Here is a 22,299-nt window from a genome sequence, read left to right as displayed (position 1 = left end):
ATCTGTTTACATTGCAGCAAGTTTGAAATATCCATCAACTGAGATGCTGCTAGAAAGCAGCAGATCCATTTTTTTTTTTTCCATCAATATTTTTAAGTTGGACCGATATTTCAATCTCATTTCTTCAGATTTATTCCTGAGACATTTTTGAGCTTTTTAACTTTAGTAACAAGATTTTTTTTTTTTTTTTTTTTTGAGGATTCTGGGTAATACCTCCACATCCAGGAATGTCGTATCTATTGTCAAGCCTGGTGATGGCAGCATTATGCTGTGGGGGTATTTGACTGTCAGTGGTAAGGTTGAATTGCACAAAGTAGATGGCATGTTAAAGAAAGAGGACACCCTGCAAATTATGCAAGTTCACCTTAAGTCTACATCTGGGTGGTTGAGACTTGGAGACAGATTAGTGATAAAACAGAACAATGATACTGAATACATTTTAAAAGATATCTCAGAATGAATAGAAAAGGCTATGAATGTGACTCTAAACTCTCTAGATATTTGAAGTCTGCTCAAACCATCTCACTAAAAGGAGCTCTAAAGCTCTGCTGAGAAGTGTTTGAATATCCAGCCGGGTTCATTCCAGAAATGTGCTGATGCCTAAAAAAAGTATGCGGTCAAGATCCATCTTGCTTCCTTAGAGAATTTTGCTGCATAAGCTTTAGTTTAAGTCAAACAAATTAATTGTATCATCATTTCACCCGGGAAAAAAAATCGAAAGCATCATTAAAATGCCAATGTTATCACATTAACATGTAAATGTCCTGACTAGTGCTGTTAATGCGTCCCACACCTCTGCTGTGAAAGCCTGTAATGCTGGTTTATTTTAAATTCAGAATTTTAACTCCAGTCTTCAACTTTGCCTTTCAGCACCAGCTGTGACGGTAAGATTTTGTTTCCGTTTTTATATTTTTTCAAATTATTATTATTATTATTTTTTTTTAATGCTTGCATGAATTAATTTTTCCACTCCTTTGAATTAGGAGAAGCCCCCAGAGCCCACCACCATGCAGCAGTCTACTGTCAGCTCCATCCAACCACGAGTTCCTGGTAAGCTCACCTCTTTTCACTAAAATGTAAACATGCCACGGTTAATGTTTCTGTCTTGTGGATTAATAAATTAACCACAGCTCGCACACTGACGCGAAGTTTCCTGCTACTAAGTGACAGAAAAGTGCAATGACCTGTTGCCCTTGCTAAGTACATACATGTCATGGTTGCTTGTTGGTTTCTTTTCTGTTGGATCCATAGTTGTTAAATCTACCCCTCCGACATTCGTCCGAATCCCCCCAGGAAATGTCCCCCTCGAAACAGAGCCTAAAGTTACACGTAAGTTTAACACAAATTCAGCATAGTACAGTAGTATGGAGTGAATTTTGATCCATTATTGTTAAAAGCAATATAGCATGTTTTGCAAAAGTAATTTTTTTTCACATTGTGTTTTCATGTTTTATTTTTTTAACCTTTATTTTTCCTTTTTTTTCACAATGATATATATATTTTTTTATATATCTCTTTTTCTGATTGAGTTTTACAAATTGCATTCTTTTAAAAATTATATTTTACAGATTCAGTTCTTTTCACTTCAAACCCCATTCAAATGCTGGCTCATTATCAATTTAAAATGCTGTTGCTAACCTCCATGCAGACCAATAGAAATGCGCCTCCTCCTCACAACAGAGGAAAGCCTGTTATCCTGACATGAAGAGAATTTGATCTGTAAAATGCAAAATAAAAGAATACAAGTCATGAAAGTCTATCTGAAAAAGATACATTTGAACAATACTGTAAACAATAATTATTTCTTTTTTAAATATTACAAAAATATAAAAAAAAAAATACAAAAATTACTGTTAAAGTAAAGTTACTTAAAAATACTTTTTTCAGTTGAATTTCTAGACCGCATTTTCTTTCCAACGTTTTCATTTATAAAACACTCTCTATGCTTGCAAAAGTAATGACACAAATTCAACTCCATGCAGTAGTAGCTTTCTATTTATTTCTTCTGAAAATAAGCTGGTTCATGTTTCATGCATCTGTAAAAAAAAATAAAAGAAAATCCACATACCCACCCCGTAGTGAGAGAGGGTTACCACAGCCAGCTTCGGCTCTGTTCCTTAAAAAAATGACATGTTGACTTTGTGGGTGAAACACCATTGATGATGACCTGTGTGGTTATTACCTCATATTTTACACACTCATGTCTAACACAAAGCTAATTGTTTGGCATAGGATAGTTATTGATGCTTTTTTGCATGTTGTGTGACATTAAGCATGAAGCATGAACCAGCCCTAAGACTATGTTAACACTCATTCTTCATAAAGACTGCATCAACTGCAGTAAAACAGTACTTTGGTTAAATTTGACAAAGGTAATAGATGCTGATGTTGTTTGTGTGAGGAAGACATTGCCAAAGGTCATCAGTGAGTGCATTTAAAGTGTCATATAAGTGATGAAAGGCACAATATGTTCCTGGTCTTATTCTGACCTTTGGGTCATTATCTCAAATTCAGATATGCAAAACTGAAGATTAAGGATATTATGTCTAAAAGTATTTTTTTTCTTTTTTCTTCCTGTTACACCTGCAAACTTCACATATTTGAATTTGAATGCACAAGTTTTCTCAAACAATTTTCTTATATTAATACAAGGTGAAGTAATATTTTTTTAATAACATTTAGTTTTCAATGTGTTATTTAAATTTGTTTTTTTTATTGTCTAATGGTACATTAAAATTCCTTATTGTGCTTTTGACAATAGTTATATCAGATGTTAGAATAATATGTTAGCTAAATACAAACATGAAAAAAAAATCTGTACCCCTGGTTTAATGTAAGAAAACACAACTTGAGTCTAACCAAATTAATAATACATAAAAATCTTTTGAAAATAAATAAATTAAAGCCCGAAATTGCTTTTCAACAATGTTTCATATAAAGAAAAAACACTGCATTCCAAAAATATTCAATAAAAACTATTGATGGAGGTAAGAAGTGTAACACATGATGTAATGCTTAATATGAGCTCACCATAAACCAAAACAACAATGTTCTGCTAAATCTCGCTTTAGTACACACACGTTTTCTGCATATCTCCGGCACACTTCTGGAATCCCTTCATCTTACCCTCCATCTCTCTAACAATACATAAACACATATAAAATGTTGACAGCAAAACTCTAATTTAATGAAGTCATAGACCCGAACCCAAATATTGATTGTCACAGAAAGATGGTCATATATAACAAAATGGATTCTCGTGTTTTTGAGAAGGACCAATACTTCGATAACTCAGTTTGCAGGCAAGATTAAAAGTTTGTGGTTATAAGGTCACATAACATGAAAAAGTTCTGGGGTTGTGAATACGTTTGGAAGTAGTGTGAACATGGCTAAAGAAAATTTGATTATGTTACTGCATATGTGAACTGTATACACTCTGATCAGCGAAAACGCTTCAGCTCCTTATAAAGTATTTATTTTCTATGTTAGGATGTGTAGAAATGACTACTTTCTTCTGAAGCAAGCTTTGAAGTTAGCAGTTTTCTGGTTTTGGTTCCCAGATGTCAGAATTTCCTAAGTACTGGAGCCAAAGTAAAATGCCATACTCTGAATTTTTTAGGGCTTCTGGTAATTTTATTCCATCTGCATTCTGCAGTTTGTTTGGTTGCTTCATATCCACTTTCAAGAAATGTGGTTTCATGACTATATTCACCTGCAGAAGGTTGTTGTTGATTATAATTCATATCAAGGAATTATCAGACCAAAACAGGAATAAAATAGTTATAAAGTAAATGCTACGGAAAGTAAATATAATGTTAAGGAACTTGAGAATGTTTATGTTCATTTTTGCAATTCATTTAAATATTAAACTACACAAAATAAATGGATTCTCAGTCTTTAACTATTTGGGTGTAAACGAAAGAGATGTAATGAAATTTTAACATAAATTAGGTGTCAAATGACCCAGAACCTTCCTTCTATAAGATAACTCTTGAAAAACACAAAGGTTTTAACTGTTTCAAAAATGATTTTTTTTTTTACCAGAGTCTAAGTGTTATTATGGTGCAAGCCAGGGTATATATATGAAATGTCCCAATGCATCAGCATTACTAGTACATACATTGCAGTTATTATAAGTGATGTCAGGTGTTTAAGGGGTTTGGCTGATTTGTTTAGATCAACCTGTGACGCTGAAGTTATGATCCATGGTTCTCCAGAGCTCCTGGTGGTTAATTTCTTTGGTCTTTGGTTGCTTTTATCCCTCATTCTCAATTTCTAGACAACTGCTCTGTGTGTTTCAACCTATTTTTCTCAGACCTGTGAATTAGTAAAGCATAAAAGACTCCTGAACTCATTTGCAATATGATCTCAATTTAACAAAATGCAATTTTTAAAACGAAGATGCAATTGCAGTTTTGGTTACATTACTTTTAACAAAAGAAAGACACTGACCCTCTCACTCCAGCCCTTTAGGTGTCGGTTGTAAGAGGAGAGAACACCCAGATCCGTGACTGAGAGTAGAAGTAACCACTTTCCCATGTGATAGTAACGGCAAAAAAGTCCTGTAACAATTGCAAGCTTGCAAGATCATGAAAACAATGAAACCCTTGAGTGAAACGTCTACCAATTTTGATTTTTGGCAATATCATTCATCCCTTGTGTTTCTTTTTTTGTATGTTAAGGGATTTTGTTGTAAAAAGACTTTGACCCACAAACGGTTTCATCAACTTTCTTAATTTGAATTTATGAAAAAAAAAAAAATAAATAAATCAACCACTAAGCTTTAAGCTAAATTTTAGTAAAACAATCAAACTGAAGGTCTGAGGTCCCGTATCAATCTTTGTCAGATTTTCCATTTTAAAAAAGAGAGAGAGCTTTCAGAGACTTTTTGCATCTTTAGGATTCACACACCTGTTTGTCCTCCATTTCCACTATGACAAAGAGCATAATTTTTTCTTGTGGTCAGGCACAATGAATGGAGTGAATGTGAGCACAAATCTAGCCAAAGTCCAAAGAAAAACCAAAGCTGCTTGAGAAAGCCATGTCGATCAGGACCAACTTCAAAACTTTGAATGTCTGCAAAGTATTTAGAATAAGCTGCCTTTTGGAGAATACTGCATACATACATACATAGATGTAATGAACTAACACTGGTATCTTCTCTCTGGTGAAGCGGAGACAGATGAGTGCGGGCTGAGCAGAAACATTTGTGGTCATGGATGGTGTGAGAACAGTCCAAACGGCCACATCTGTTACTGTTACCCAGGCTACCGTCTGAACCAGCAGAGGAACATCTGTGAGGGTAAGAGACACTGGAAGAAAACCAAATCCTGTTTAGTAGGTCTTTATTTGTTGTTCCTGACATTAAAAAGGAAAGTTTTGATTGCAGAAAAAGTACATTTGAAAATTGCATGTAACAATAAAAACACATTTTAATCTTAAAATCCATCCATACTTTTATGTTGGTCTATAAATAATACATGTTTTTAATCACTTAGTGGAAAATGTAATTAGGCTCTTGCTCATGGTTTTAGGGCTTTAGCGCAGGCAGAGACGTGCAGACTTTTACCATCATAGTGCTATCCAACTTAATGACTTCTCATGCACAGACTCGCTTATTATTTTTCTATTTGTGGTTTTATTTAAATCTTTTAGGAATTAGATTGCAATTGAAAGACAAATCTGTTTTGGTGCCAGGCAGGCGCCTGCAAGTCCATGCAGACTTGATATACCATCAATTTCTTCACTGGTTTCTTCATTTTTCTACTTAGCTGTGAGCACGACAAAAATAAAAGTGCTGTACGTCTTAAAAAACATTCATACAAAAGTTTCCTTAAAGAAAATTTATCAGTGTGCTTTGGAACCTTTTTTAAAATAGTTTTTTATATCGCTACCTAAACTTTAATGTTTTTAGGGGTGGGTTGTGCAACAGAATAGCAGTAGGTAGTGCTTACACAACACGAAGTAGATGTAAAAACAAACTATTTTTTTTTTACACAAAAATATCTGAAAAATGAGGCATGCAATAAGATCTAGTGAAACCAACTGTTCACTGTTTATTCACCTAACAAATGGAAACTGTGTGGCAAACCTACCAAGACAAGAGCATAAACCTTTTTAACCAGTAAAATGAAAGTTTATGAAGTCAGAATTTTGCCAAAAGCGCACTGCGTAATAAATATTCATGAGAAGTTTTATTTCAACACCCGCTCAGAAACTTCTCTCCATATGTATTTTAACTGTTTATGCATGTAGATTCAACACAGTGAGACCCCAATATGTCACAAGTGTCATGATCTCCTGATTAGGATTTTTGGTTCTTTTCCAAGTTTCACTTTAGGTTTTCAATTACACTTTGCTTTTCTAAGGCATTACTGTAGTTTCAATGCCATTTAGTGTCATCTAAGTTATTTTCTACTTATATTTAAGCACTGTTGTATTTCTCTGTAACTCTCTGTTAGCCCTTGTGCCAGCCTCCTTTCCCCTAGCTCCCTTCTAGATCCTTCTGTCCACACCTGCTCCCAATCACTTGATTACTCCATTCATTGTTCTGTTAGGCATTTAAACTCCTCCTCTGCAGTTATGTTTTCCTTGATTCTTTTTCTCTTTTTCCTTAACCTATGTCTTCCCCTTTGTTCTGGTTCCTGCGTTCCTTTATTACTTATTTCTGGATTTATGCTTCCTCTTGCCACAACTCATTAAATCTGCAAGAAACCAACTCAGCTTCCGTCTTTGTATTTGGGTCCTCTACAAACCTCCAAACAACTAGACAACAAGCATGAGTTCATGCTTCTTCTCTTGCTTTTTATCTGTCTGTAAATTCTCTCATAATTGTGCGTGGACCTGACCTCATATCAACTTTTACCACTTTGAGGTTGGAAGCAACCTACCTGTCAACTGCCTGTGATTGGCTACTTTTTAAAGAAATGTCACCTCTTAAAAACAGAGAGGTTTCTGGTCTGGTTGTAGTCATTAACATTAGGAAAGCATCATCAAGCCAATTGCTAATCTCTTCAAGAGTCTAATTCCCACATTAACTCTCAACTTTATAAAAACAATGCTGGACATAAAAGCTAAATGCTTAACGATTGATGCAAACTGATAAGACATGTAAATTTTTGTCTTCAATTGTATACCACTGTTCATTCAAGCCTCACTTTCCTCAATGAAAACAGTGAAGCTAATGTTAGCTTATCTGATAAGCAGATCCAAATTTAACATTAACTGTCATTTTAGAGCATATCGCTACTGCTGTCAGAACACGTTCATAACTGTGTTAAACTAGGTTATTTAATGATGAATCCACTTCACCAGTTTTAATGCAGCGAATACCAATTAGCCTGAGCATGCTTTACGTTACTAGCCTAACTATAAAATTACTAACTGTTTAATGAGTTTTCTCGAGCTGATTTCAATTCTTATTACGGTATATTTGTTTTTTTAGTTTTTCAGTTCATATAGTAAAAATTTGATTTTCAATTTAAACTTTTAAAATTTTTGGGTTTCAAGTTGTATTTTTTTGTTTCAACTAGGACTTGCAAGCGTGCAATCATTATTAAGCTACATTATTTGCTACATTTAAAAAATATTTGGATTTGCAAAAAAGTGTTGTATCTGCTGTATGTTGTATTTTACTCAGTATTGGATCTTAAAAGACATTGATGGTATATATAAAATGATTTAATAAAATGAATTAGAAATACATCAAATTTGAAATAGTGATTTTGCTGCCAGGGCTTAAAATCTCCCTTCAAGTTCAGATCAAAACCTGCCTTATATGTGACCTGAAATGTGTCTTTCAAAATATTCCTTACACTTTAAGGAAAAGCTCCAAAAGTAACACTTGTGATTTCAGATTTTACAGACAGAGTTATATAATAGGAGCACGTCTGCCAACAGGGGGGACAACCAGGTCAGCTGGACCAAATCATGCATTTGTCCTGCAGAACCTCCTTTAGGGAGCATAGAGTAAGAGGGATTAAAACAGTTTAAATATTTTTATTTGTTGGACCATAGAAATCAATATATAATTTTACTGCTATGTACAATTTGGCTTCACTTTTTAAGTTTCACACATTAAAACCTGATCTCACATTAAAGTTTGTAGTGGTGGCCTTCCAGTATGTGTAACGTTTCATGGTAACATATTTATACTGTACTGTAGGCCACACAAAATCGTCAATAACAACAAACTGATGCTCAGTACTTTGTAGCTTTACTCTCCTAGCTTTGAATATTGTCTTCTTTCCCAGATGATAATGAATGTGACACGGAGCCGTGCGGCCCCGGCAGAGGTCGCTGCGTTAACACAGAGGGAGCGTATAAGTGCCAGTGTCGCTCAGGCTATAAACACATGGTGCAGCAGGGAAGGCTGAAATGCATAGGTAAGTCATTCAAGCGGTTTGTGTTGGGGTTTTTTCTTATGTAAGCTGTCAGATATTACTGTAATGTTTGTGTGTTTTACAGATATAAATGAATGCGATAAATCAGACATCTGTGGTGTCGGAGGCCACTGTGCCAACCTGCCTGGCTCCTATAAATGCAAATGTAGCACCGGCTTTAGGAGCAAGTCACATCGTTATCCTGCCTGTGAAGGTATAAAAATGCTTTTACGTTGTCATTATAGACAACCGTGTAAACATCTAAACCAGCTGTAATGTGCTTTATTACCTGTTTGTTTTGAAATAACTGTGAATCTGGTCTTGTTCCAGACATTGATGAGTGTTTGAGTCCAGATGCTTGTCCTAATGAGCAGTGTGAAAACACACTGGGCTCTTATGAGTGTGTGCCATGTTTGCCCGGCTATGAGGCCCATTCTGGCACCTGTTATGGTGAGTGCTGCTTTGCTCTCTGGATGATTTTGTTCCGTAATGCCATACTGTATAAGAGTCTAAAAAGCCCAATAGATTTAAATGTAATAACATTTAGTGGTCCTATATAATGCTTTTTTATCCAACGTCAACTATAGCTATATATCTGCTGAGCTATATGTTTGACCATGATTTGAGGTTGAATCACACTTTTATTTGATGTTCTAACACACAGCCAGTAGGAACTGTGCTCAAAGGTTTGCTCTCTCTATATACACTACCGTTCAAAAGTTTGGGGTAACATTGAAATGTCCTTATTTTTGAAGGAAAAGCACTGTATTTTCAATGAAGATAACTTTAAACCAGTCTTAACTTTAGGGAAATACACTCTATACATTGCTAATGTGGTAAATGACTATACTAGCTATTCTAATGTCTTGTTTTAGGTGCAATATCTAGATAGGTGTATAGAGGCCCATTTCCAGCAACCATCACTCCAGTGTTCTAATGGTACAGTGTGTTTGCTCATTGGCTCAGAAGGCTAATTGATGATTAGAAAACCCTTGTGCAATCATGTTCACACATCTGAAAACAAAACTGACCTTCCTTTGAGCAGATTGAGTTTCTGGAGCCTCACATTTGTGGGGTCAATTAAACGCTCAAAGTGGCCAGAAAAAGAGAACTTTCATGTGAAACTCGACAGTCAATTCTTGTTCTTAGAAATGAAGGCTATTCCATGTAATAAATTGCTAAGAAATTGAAGATTTCCTACAATGGTGTGTACTACTCCCTTCAGAGGACAGCACAAACAGGCTCTAACCAGAGTAGAAAAAGAAGTGGGAGGCCGCATTGCACAACTGAGGAAGAAGATAAGCATATTAGAGTCTTTAGTTTGAGAAACAGATGCCTCACAGGTCCAGAGTGGCAGTCTGTGGGAGTGGGGCTTGAACTTAGAACCTCAGGATTCCAAGCTCTATGCCCTAACCACTAGGCCACCACTCCCCTAACAACAGCTCAAACATGTTTGCATTGTGTGCCATGCAGCACAGCCTTTTAGCATGTCTTTATCCAGCAGGAAACACATGAAGTGATCAAAAATCATCAAAGAAACAAATTATTTAGCTAGAAACTCTGTCCCTAAATGATCCAGACCACTGCGCTCACTGCACGGAATTTCTTTGTTTTAGCCCTGTGCTCCACATCAGGGGAGCTTTATACCTCCAGCCTCTTCCAGGAACAGCAAAGTCCTGAAACTCAGAGAGAAATGTTGGAAACAGTCTGTTTTGCAGCAATTGTTTTGAGCAATCAGGTCTACTTACCCTTTTGTCAGTCCGAAGTTCTCCTCTTTAGCATGTGGTCTTCCATGCTGGCACCTCTCCAATGTGAAATGGGCCATAGATAAGTCCCCAAAGAGAAAGAAGGAGGCATGAAACGGTTTCCTCAAAGCACTGTGGGGTGCAGGGACATGCTGAATGCTTTAGATCTTGGTTAGTTTAAAAGTAGTTTTTGGGTTATAACATCCTTGGGTGTGTTCCTAATCTTCCGAAGAGAAATCAGATCGTCTCATTTTGGAGATGTGGCTGGAGATGCCAAGTTTTTGTTTTTGATGCCGAAATATCATTTTAGAAAAGTAAAAAAAATGTTACAAATGTTCATTTTGTTTGAAAAAGCCCCTTTATATATATGGTTAGAGAGTAAATTTTTTCAATGTCGATTGTCAAAGTACATCTGTGCTGTGATATTAAAGAGGAACAAACTAAAAATCCTCATTTAACCCTTTCTATCATGTCTAATCAGACATCAATGAGTGTCAGCAGTCTGGTATCTGTCCTAACGGGCGCTGTGAGAACCTCCCTGGAACTTACCGATGTCTGTGCAACGAGGGATTCATTCACTCTGTTGACGGCAAAAGCTGCAGTGGTGAGTTATAGTATTTTCCCCCCCAAAACTTGGATTTACAAGCAATTAGGGTATTTTTATATTAGAAGTTATGTGAGTTTTACTTTGGTTTAAACAATTGCATAAATAATCTTCCTTACAGACATTGACGAGTGTGCATACGGTCCACTGTGTGCTAATGGCCACTGTGTCAACACAGAAGGCTCCTTCCAGTGCCTATGCTTCTCCGGATTCCAGCGTACACAAGAGGGCAGCCACTGTGAAGGTACAAAGAATGCCAGAACAAAGCAACCTTTATTTTAATCCCACCAACCAAGCATGGACAAGATATCAGCCTGAGTCTGTGATTATTTCAAGAACAATCAAATAATCCATCCATCCTGGTATCTGCACAATAGATCTACATCATTCAACTCAGTTTGTTTATATAGCACCAGTTTAGGTGACACCAACTGCAAGATCACTCTGCCTATGAGGAAAGCCAGTGTAAGCAAAGCTCCAGAAAATGCAGGATAGTTTTAACAGCGACACAGGAAAGCACAACATAACCTGAAGCGTTTTATGATGCATTTTGCCTGATCAACAAACATTAAAGGCATATTTGTTTTCTGCATCAAGGTAGGATATTTTTTCAAGACAAGCAGAAAAATCAACATTAGAGTCTGTGCTTTTTACACACAGAGGAAGAATAATAAGGGAGAGAAGTTGTGTCTGATGCATTTTGCAGTTACAAAATCAGGTGAACAAATATAGAACATAAAAAAGTTCCTTTTTTTTATTGTGGTTTGCAAATTTTGTTGTTGTCAAATTGGGTTTCAAAGATGACCTTTTCACCTTTGGGGGTGGGCTTTTCTCTTGGTTGAGGAGCAAATCTATTGGTCTGAGTGGTTGTCAGCGACAACATTTTTATTGGTCAACGTCTTCGCCAAGAGCGAGCTTTCAGATTGGGCTTTAGGTGAAGCGAATGTAATCTGTCATCTACAAAAACAGAAATTAAAAAAAAGCATTCGAAAAGAGACCTAATCCGTATAAAATCAGTAAAACAAATAAAATGTCAAAAATACAAAAACGGAATCATTTTTGATCACTTTATCAAATTAAAATTAGAGAAAACAGCAAATTTACTTTCATAATTAAATTATTTTTGATTAAAACATTAAAATTGCATTTTGGTCCCTATTTGTATTTAGAAAATATGTTTTTGTTTTCACTTTTCCATTTATAAAAGGTCTTCTTTTCTTGCAACAGTAATGGAACAAAATTCACTCCATAAGATCTAAAACAGGATTCAGAAATAAGTTTCATATTAACCAGCTTCTAACTGTGATATAAAAAAAACCTCCTCCGCTGCCTTTCAGACATTAATGAGTGCGAGAGACCGTCAAGTTGTCTGAGGGGCCGATGTATCAACAGCATGGGGTCGTACCGCTGTGAGTGCCAGAAGGGTTATGAACTGGTCGATGGCTGGAAATGCCAAGGTTAGTCTCTACTTTAGAAAATAATTAAATGTCTGGATTCTCTATTTCTGTCTCTTTATCTTTTTCCCTCCATTTTCCAATGAAGTAATACATGATAAAATAATCTAGATATACAGTGAAAAGTTTTGACTTTATTTCTGTGTACTGGTGACTATGAACTCTCTTAAACATATGGTCAATGAATCAAGACAAAGCTGAAGTAATATTTTTGGACCAAAAGAGGAGCTTTGAAAAGTTACATCACAGGTTCAGCTAATCTAGCTAAAAACCTCCCATCAGGCTCTAAATCTGGGTGTAGTGATGGACTCAGACCTGAACCTTCAGAGGCTCATAAAGACATAAAGTCAGTCAAAGTCAGATTTCTATCACCTAAAGGACATATCCGGAATTAAAGCACTAATGTTTCAGCAGGATCTTAAAAAACACAATTCCTGCCTGAAATAAAATGACCAGGCAGCTGCAGCTGATCCAGGATGCTGCTGCCCGTGTCCTCACTAGAACGAAAAAAGTGGAGAACCTCAGCCCACTTCTCAAGAGACATGAAAATACTTCTGCTAGTTTATAAATCACTGAAAAGCTGAGCTTCAAAATACATTACAGACTCATCAGCGGTCATCAGTCTTCTGCAACAAATCTACTCTGCAGAACCAGAACCCGAGATGGAGAAGCAGATTTAGTTCTTATGCTCCACTGATATTCATATAAGAAAAAAACATATCTGTTTACAGAGGCATTTGACTGAACTACGTACTCCAACTTTCTCTCATTTTTTTTTTTTTTACAATCATTTTAATTTTTCATATTTTATCTTATTTTTTCCACATACCGCACTTTGATTGTCTTGCTACTGAAATGTGTGATATAAATAAACTTGTCTTTCCTATTGTTATTATTTAAATGTTTTAGCAAATATAACTTAAATACTTAGAGCAGCCTGTGTGATTTTTCCTTTCAGACATAGACGAATGCGCTGCAGCAGACAGGAACCTCTGCCAGCCCTATGGCTCATGTGAGAACAGACTGGGCTCATACGTTTGCGTCTGCAATCACGGCTACGTCCTCTCAGAGGACATGCACAGCTGCGAGGGTAGGTCAGCTCTCATTCTCATGGGTGCAACCGCAGTCATCTAATGAACTGAACACTGAATCCCTGGACGCTAAAAAGACCTCCACCATAGCTGAAATCCTGAATCCCATAAAATTTTTTTTAGTTTTTTATCATGATTATTATGGATATTGAATGAGACTCAGCAATCAAAGAGTGTGGGGAGGGAAGGAAAGGCCAACTGGAGTAAAAGATAACCATCTGTTTCAAACTCTACTTTGTCCATACTTGCAGCGGTTCGAATGCTGACCAATGAGAAGAAAGAGTGTTACCTGAACCTCGATGACACAGTGTTCTGTGACAGCGTCCTGGCCATCAACATCACCAAGCAGGAGTGCTGCTGCTCCATCGGAGTGGGATGGGGAGATCACTGTGAGATCCATCCCTGCCCTGTCTCCCACTCAGGTACAATTAAGTAGTTCAAGAAAGACTTTGCTTATATTAGTTCATAATTTTAATAAAAAAACTTTTTTTTGCCCCATTGTAGCTGAGTTCCACTCCCTCTGTCCACATGGTCAAGGTTTCTACAGCGAACAAAGAATCCAGTACAACCTACCTGCCTACCACGGTTTGTTTGATTTAACTTCACCCTTAAAATTCAAACTCAAGCTCACGCTTCCCTAACTGTAAATGTTAAAGCAAACAGTTGTCACTTTATACACTAACCCTCTTTCTGTGAGCAGTAATTAATTGTTTAAATTACTTAATGAATAAAAGATTGTCTGTATTAGCAACAGCGTTACAATATAACAGCAATAGAAACTGCAATAAATTTTCATTGAAAAAAAATTGAACTAATTATTTGTCAAATATTGGCTCATTACTAAAACTCCATCGATGAAAGAGACTTTTCCCAATGCTATTTTCACACCGCACGCGCTTCGGTCAGCAGAAGCAGCAGCTTTAGTTTCAAAGTCTAAGGTTGACGTGTTTCGAGCAGCAGGAGGAGCACATGTTGATGCATCTGAGCAGCCGAGGCAGCGCCTCATGAGCTTCTGAGCATCTGAGGTGCCGGATGCGCTTCATAAGCAGCACCTGTTGGAGTTGGAAAAATGGCAGGGAGAAAGACACAGCCATGGGCGTAGGTTTGCATAGCATACCAAAATTTTGGACCGACCAACTTGTCCCTACCAACAATTAGATGTGAATAACACGTTTATAACTTACAATACAGCTTTGTTGCAGCAGTATTTTTATCTAAAATGCAAAATGTTTATATATTACAATTTTGGTATAATTCCTGTTGTAAGTGGGTTGCTCTGTGAGCTAAAGACATGTTTTAGAGTATCTATACTCCACTTAACGATTAATCTATTACTAAATTTGTTGACATTTCAATAATCGATTATTCCGATGAATTCTTTTAGCCCAAGATAAAATACATGAAATGGGTTAAATGGAGTAACTACAGCCTAGATGACTTGTAGAGTGATATTAATATTCTAAAAGCTCAGTGTCAGTTCCAGTGCTCATGTAAATACAATAAATCTATTATTTTGCTTTGTTTCATGATACAGAGAGAATAATCCAAAGATAAGAGTGGGTTTTACCTCTATTTACCTCTGCACAATTGTATATCTTCAAAAGAAAAAACAGCAGAAATCCACATATAACAGACATATTTAGACTATATTTGGTTAAATAGGCACAGATTTTTACTTTCTGTTTTAGTCACTAGTAATTTCAAATGCAAACCTTTTCAAAGTGGAAAAAAAGTCCTAATTGGTCATTCATCAGAGCCGGTGATGCTTAAAACATTGATAAACTACGGAGCCCCTCTGATGACATGGTCAAAAAAAATGTTTAATTGTGGCCACGAAGTAGTATTTCGTGCGCACGAAGTAGTATTTCGTGGCCACGCAATAAGTATAACGTGCGCACGAAATACTACTTCGTGGCCACGCAATAAGTTTATCGTGCGCACGAAATACTATTTCGTGGCCACGCAATAAGTTTAACGTGCGCACGAAATACTTATTAATAATATCAATAAATCCGCCCCTGTTTTCGGGTTTATGTTTACTGTAATGACTTATCTTGGACAGGCTGCTATGTAAACGGGCCTTTAGTCCTTCTTTTAGCTATGCTGCGGTTGTTTACACTACGCCTTTTCCACTTAAAATAGCGTCTTAGCAACAAATGTCACGTGACTGGTGGAGACTGACTGGGTAAGCAAATCGAGCGCGCCTTAGACCTTAGAGAAGGCGCGCTTGATTTGCTTACCCAGTTGTCCAGGAATGATATTAATATTATTAATAAGTATTTCGTGCGCACGTTAAACTTATTGTGTGGCCACGAAATAGTATTTCGTGTGCACGATAAACTTATTGCGTGGCCACGAAGTAGTATTTCGTGCGCACGTTATACTTATTGCGTGGCCGCGAAATACTACTTCGTGCACACGAAATACTACTTCGTGGCCACGATTAAACATTTTTTCATCAGAGGGGCTCCATAATAAACAGCATCTGTTGTGTGTAACACTTATAAAATTTGTATAAATGTAGCAAGAAATGCTGAAATACACCCTGATTTTCACATCAAACAAAAAAAAATGAGCATGTATATTTTTGCATAGGACCAATGACATCAGACCAGTAGTGTCCCTACCAAAGTAAAAATCAAACCTACGCCCTTGGACACAGCATTTCTCATGCATAGGGTTATGATCACTCTCCTGAAACAAGTTATAGATGCCTAAATTAATATTATGTCGGTTAGAAGTAGTTCTGATCTAAAGCAGTTCATCATGAATTCACCAGCAACACTTACTGACAGCAGGCTGCTGTTTTATGTTATGCTGAAATCATTTCCATGGTTTAGTTTTGTTCAAATGGAAATAAATGGACTATACAGTCCTTCCTGGAAAAGGGGTTCTGGAATAGTGTGACGCTTCTTCAATTCTATTACAAACTATATTTATTTTTTGTAAGATTGCCTGAAACAAGTTGTTTTTTTAGCGTTACACCTATTTTGTAGCCATTTGAAGACTAAAATGCCGGTTAAATGCAGAGAGTTAATGTCGTTGCTTTGTACTTGTGACAGTGTAATTACATGTTTTTCTTTTCTTTTTTTTTTTACTTATTATGATCTGTCCTTTTCTATTTTCCTAAAACTCCCAATTGTTTTTAAAGAAAAGGAAAGTTATCCAAATTCTTCAACAGTTTACAGCATAAAAAGTAACTGCATAATTACTTTGCCTAGTAGTTTGAGTTTGAGTTACTGACTCTTTTACTTTTTGTAAAAGTAATTATAGTAACATTCCCAAAAGCAATTAACACACCATGCCGTTTTGTGTACATTTGTGTTTGAGAAATAATTTGCTATTTAATGATTAAATAAAGTTGAAATACCTGTATTGGAAATTTCAACAAGCCTTTTACGATTTTGAAGACAAAATAATTGAAGGTCTGCATTTGCGTGACACGACAAATTGAGAAAGTTTATTTTGATAAAACAGGCACATTGTTGCTATGTCATTACAATTCCTAATAGCAGCTAAAAATCTTACTCTATCTTGCTGAACTGCATGCATGTTTAATATGTAGATATGTAGCAGTGCTCATCTTTATAATCTCAATGGGTTTTCCTCTCTTAAAAAGAGCTAACAGCAAAGTATGATGCATTCATTGACAGGGGAAAGATGCGGTTTTTAAAGTTTTTGGTTTTTGACCAGTTGGTCGAAAGTCAGGGCCTTTCAAGCTGAAAATCAGATGATTTTGGTCAACAACTAGTTTGCCTGTAGTTTCCAATAATAATGCATGTGGGGGATTTTCTTGTTTTCAATCACAGTATATTCTGTTTTTGCTGAACGGCAATATGTTGTCTGTTGCAGATATTGATGAGTGCACATTGTTTGCTGAGGAAATCTGCAAAAAGGGTCGTTGTGAAAACACGCTGCGAGGCTACGAGTGTTACTGTCAACAAGGCTTTTACTATGACAGCAGCCATCTTGAATGCATTGGTAAGCTTTGTGGAAAAAAATGAAAGTTTTTTTTTTTTATTTAAAAATAATTTTTTAGGTGGTTTTGCTCATTTGATGTATGCTAAATTCCTGCCAGATGAAAATGAATGTCACGACGAGTCCCTTTGCACTAATGGTCGGTGTGTCAACACTGAAGGAAGCTTTTTTTGCGTCTGTGACCAGCCCTGGATCCCAGATTCCAACAGCAAGAGGTGTGTGATGCCAACAGTAACAGGTTAGTCATCTTTTCTTTCTCCTGCCTCAAACTGCCTTTTATTCCAGCTGTTTCTGTCCATTATCCTAAACTCTGCTGCTTTTTTGTGCAGATGTCAATGAATGTGACAACCCCGAAAACTGTAAGAATGGCTTTTGTGTGAACACAGTGGGTTCATACTACTGTCATTGTACTCCGCCTTGGACACTGGCTGTTGACCGAAACAGTTGTGTGACTCTCGAGGAGCAGGCTGGTAAGTTTTCATATGTGATGACTCTCAACTTGTCTTTAAAGCACTAATATTTCCATCTAAAACACAAGGAGACACATTCAGAACAATTGTGTTCTAATATATTTGCACAATAATAAAGAATATAGAATAATTAAGAGCTAAATTAAATCTAGAGATTAAAAGATAATTCCCATCTCCAGTTATGTTGATGCTTTGACTCTCCTGATGAAACTAATTTTGTCAAGTTGTTATCTATTTTGCATCAAGATAGATTCCAATTAAATACATCTCTAATTGATCCTTACAAGACCGATTCATCTGCTGACCAATATTTTTGGCTGTTATTAGCATTTTCTATCTGCAGCAGCCAATATGTGATTGAGTTTCCCTGATCCATTAGTTCATTCTGCAGTCACGGCTTGAGAAGCGCATGATTTGCCACTCCCTGTGTTGTTTTCTGTTTAGTTTTTTTGATGTGCTGATAACATATTTTTTCTTAAATTTAGCGTTCTTAACATTTATTACCATTCTGTCTTTTAATCATATAAAAGAAGGAAGGAAAAGCAAAATTGGTTCCAGAAAAATCAAACTTCTGGCTTAAATGATATCGAAATAATCAGGATTGGCACCTTAGAGAAAACCTGCATCGATCAATCCTAACACAAAACAAACTCAGTTTGATGACTTAATTTGGTTAAGGGCTTACTTATGTTTATCTGCTGAACACAGATAAGTGAAACAATTTGAGATTTGTAAGTTTCTTGCATGGTGCGAGTTCAAAATCTGAGAATCCTGCCTGTCACTGACTTTTTCTGGCATCAAAACATCTAATTTACATGCAAAGTCTATGAGGGACGCTTCAGCGTCCAGCGACAAAAGTTAAAATTCTGAACTCCAGCGTCAAACGCTCAGATGCTGAGACACCAGAATGCTCGGATGTATTGCTCCAGATGTTCGGATGCGCCGCTGGACTTCTCGATGCCATCCCCAATATACTTTGCATGTACATTGTATGCTTTTTTATCCAAAGCGTGTTCGGCGTGAGCGCACAATATGAAGTAATTCAAAAAATGCTAAAAAAAAAAATCTTAACAGCAACACAGGAAAATCAAAAGCAAACAAATATAAAGCACTTTTAGATTGAAATATTTGTAAAAAGTGTAAAAAGAACCTGTAAAATGAGCTAGACTGCTCTAACCTGGAAATCTTCCTTTGGTCTAGATTAATGTTTCCCAAAATGGGGGTCTGGATCCCCCAGAGGGTCAAGAAGCTCCAAGTGGTGGAATCACTTGGTGTTTCAGCTATATGATGGGCCAAAATGCATTTTTACATAAATTAATGTAAATATATCCTATCAGATAGATAAATGTACCAGAAAATAAGTACATGTATAATTTATTTATTTCTTTATTTTTTTAGGAAAAAGATAATTATAATACATGATTCATATAAATATAAAATGTGCCATTGATAATAAAATGAACAATTTAATGAATACATGTCCCAATAAATAATATTTTTTTATTTTAAATGATGAATTAGATCATTTCATGTCAATAATATACATTTCAAAAGGAGTGTAATTGTTTCTATATTCATAAATAAATATACCGTATATAGTGAAAAAAAAACGTATTTCTGTTTAGGAGCTTGCCAGTCTGAATTACTATTTTCCCAAATGTTTGAGAACGTCCGCGCTATATTAGGGCTGCCTTATCTGTATGGTATCAGAAATTAAAATGTTATATCGGGACATCCCTACTTATGGTGGAGGAATAGAGACTGTAACACTAATGTTGATAGTTTCGATAACAATATTCATAATAATCCAACTTTATTTTCCAGCTCCTGGTTTTTTTTTAATCACTGATACAGATTTTTCCAGCGTCTTTGGAAAGAGAAACTGTACATGAAAGGCAGCTAGAGTCCATCCAACCCCCTAAATATTTCCCTGCTAACCATAGAGAAGATGTTAAAGATAATGTTTTCCAAATATCACGTTCAGTTTCTCTGTCATTTCAAACACTGAAATTGTAAAGCAATGTGGTCAAAAGGAATCCTTTAAACAGACAAGAAACTAACATTATTGCCCCATTTACACTAGCCCTCTCCGTGCCGAGTTCGGACCAAGCTTCCATCATTTAACCGTGCCAAGCTTGGTTCTTACGACCATTTATACATCACACTAGCATTGTTCCTTGCCTCATATCGGTGGTCCACAATACTACGGCTCACAAGGCGGAAATTAGACAAAGAAAAATGGCGGCGCCCATAACATTCAAACTTATGTGCCCTGCCCAAATTTGAATAAAGGTCTCTGCATCATCCCAGGTCACACCACGTTCTTTTGATCCCATTTATTGTTTATAGGCTGAGAAGAAGTTTGTGTTGTGAGTAGGGGAAGAAATCTGTGAATTGCAAAGCAGGACACAGTGGAAAAAACACAAAATGAGTCAGCTGAATAGGAGATGATGCGGTCTGCTGATGCGCTCTTTGATATAAGAGAACCGACTCACAACTGAACCGTGCTGCTGAACTATTACTAGATTTAGCGCAGTTTGGTTGTGTCTGGCACGGTCACATCTAATCTAATCTTATCTTGGTTACCGTGCTTGGACCATTCTCTGCAAAAGGCTACTGTAAATGGGGTATTAATCTGCACAACTCGCCTATGAATATATTTTAGAAGATGGGTGCTACTACTCTACTTCACTAATGTGTGACCCAAACATGCTAAGAAAAGCAGAACACTTTTAAGTTTTTTCAAAATCCTTAGTATCATAGTTTCTGCTGTTTGTTGTTGTTGTTAGGAAAGGTTTGTTTAATGGGGATTCATAGTTTCACTGCTGGGAAACAATTAGACGTTGAAGTCAGACCACAGACAGAACTGTTTGTCCTCCACTCAAACTGGCAAAATGTAAATGCTTTGAACTTTAAATGATGATTTTATAGGTTAAGGTCAGGTTTGGTTGTAGATGCTGGAAGCACACTACTAATTAGAAATGCCAAACAAAGCTAGCCCAACTCTAAAAGTTCTCATTTAAGTGCAGGTTGCTCATCAGAACATTTCTGAAGTGCTAAATATAAAATGTTTAATTCTTAGCAAAAGTATCCAAACCCTGACTGACTAATTAGAAGCACCACAGAGAAATTGTAGAGCTATTGTACATTTTGCTTTCTTTTCACTGTCCTGCATGTGCCCAAAGCAACAGTTACACCTCCTCAGGTTAAACAACAGTTGTGTTCTCTTAAGTATGCATTAAAGGGTACTGAGATTTATTCTTTTGCTTGTATTGAAGGTATAAATATAGGAAATAGAAGGGCGGACACAACAAAGATATTACATATTTTCATTTTCAACAGCAGATGTTCCTGTTCTCATATTTTTTTTTATAGTTAAAGTACAGCTGTGGAAAACAAGTTAACATTTTGTATTCAGAGGTGGACAGTCTAAGTCCAGAAGGTAAAAAAAAACAAAACAATCTTTACAGAGAGCTCGATCCAAACACAGCAAATTGTATCTCCTTGGTTCTGTTCCAAGTTCCTGTTTCTTCAACTTTTTTGGGGTCAACTCAAAGAGGAAAAAACAACATGGACGGCTTTGCCGAAATCCAGTCAGCTTTTTGCCTTTTAGACGTTGTTAGGTGACTGAAATGCACATGGATGATGCAAGTGAAATAAGGGCTATAGCCTTCTAAAAAAAAAAAAAACTACAAATACACATGTTACACAAATACAGCCCTTGGATATTCTGGTTCATTCTTTGAGATGGGCTTTGCCTATACATCCTGTCACGCAAAGGATTGTGGGATTCCTTATAGCAGCTGCTAAGTGCCAGTGTGGGACCTCGTAAGCCCCCCAACGCTAAAGTACCTATGATAGGAAATATCCACATGGGCCTTTCTAGAGCGTTCCTACCGGGGCCAGTGCTCCTGTACTGAAGACTTAATAATCAATTTTATTTGATGAAATAAACTGGTATAGAAACTGTAGCTGATTGGTCGGCTGAACTAGTACATTTTTTTTACCTTCATAATTTTACTTTAACAGTGATTTAAAATAAATATTCTTTTGTACTTTTAGAGATGTTGAAATAGGATCACAGCTTTTATCTGTTAAATCAAGGGCTGGAAAACGGCAACCCAAGAGCCAAAAGTGGCTCTCTGGTCCTCTGGCTCTCTCCATATATTTATTTATTTATGAACTACTGTACTACTTTTTTTATTTTTATTTTTTATTCATTTGTTCATGAAAAAGGAAAAAAAAAGAATAATAAAAAAAAAACTATCATCACAAAGCCCACCTACTACAATTAGAACAGCCACTGGATATAGAGGCTCCATTTCCTACAGCAGTGGTTCCCAAAGTGTGGGGCGCGCCCCCTAGGGGGGGCGCAATGCCATTGCAGGGGGGGGCGCAGGAAGAGAATCTTTGGGAACCACTGTCCTACAGTATCTCCTTCCTTATTGCTGCATTAATGACACAGTTTAATAATTTGCTGTATCTGTATCTAATCACCTGGTTCAACGAACAGACTGAAGATAAACTAAGCAGGGTGTTTACTTTCCGGGGCTCACAAGACTTTTACAATTACTAA

At 36.5% G+C, this 22,299-nt stretch overlaps 1 protein-coding gene across 2 annotated transcripts in view; it reads left to right on the top strand.

Moving 5' to 3' along the window:
• Positions 1-22,299, top strand: part of ltbp3 (latent transforming growth factor beta binding protein 3) — a 74,568-nt gene that overhangs the window by 38,053 nt on the left and 14,216 nt on the right. For both annotated transcript variants that reach the window (XM_015382878.1, XM_015382877.1), the window contains exons 9-24: positions 871-884; positions 984-1,050; positions 1,252-1,329; positions 5,174-5,302; positions 8,253-8,384; positions 8,467-8,595; positions 8,712-8,831; positions 10,608-10,730; positions 10,852-10,974; positions 12,068-12,187; positions 13,143-13,274; positions 13,527-13,697; positions 13,780-13,860; positions 17,128-17,256; positions 17,354-17,491; positions 17,583-17,723. In XM_015382878.1, coding sequence (XP_015238364.1) covers positions 871-884; positions 984-1,050; positions 1,252-1,329; positions 5,174-5,302; positions 8,253-8,384; positions 8,467-8,595; positions 8,712-8,831; positions 10,608-10,730; positions 10,852-10,974; positions 12,068-12,187; positions 13,143-13,274; positions 13,527-13,697; positions 13,780-13,860; positions 17,128-17,256; positions 17,354-17,491; positions 17,583-17,723 — 1,827 coding nt within the window. The remainder of the gene's footprint in view (positions 1-870; positions 885-983; positions 1,051-1,251; positions 1,330-5,173; positions 5,303-8,252; positions 8,385-8,466; positions 8,596-8,711; positions 8,832-10,607; positions 10,731-10,851; positions 10,975-12,067; positions 12,188-13,142; positions 13,275-13,526; positions 13,698-13,779; positions 13,861-17,127; positions 17,257-17,353; positions 17,492-17,582; positions 17,724-22,299) is intronic.

This window comes from Cyprinodon variegatus, unplaced genomic scaffold (assembly GCF_000732505.1).
Source record: "Cyprinodon variegatus isolate N-32 unplaced genomic scaffold, C_variegatus-1.0 Scaffold268, whole genome shotgun sequence".
NCBI lineage: Eukaryota > Metazoa > Chordata > Actinopteri > Cyprinodontiformes > Cyprinodontidae > Cyprinodon > Cyprinodon variegatus.
Note: the sequence above shows the minus strand (reverse complement) of the source record. Positions and strands in the feature narration are given on the sequence as shown.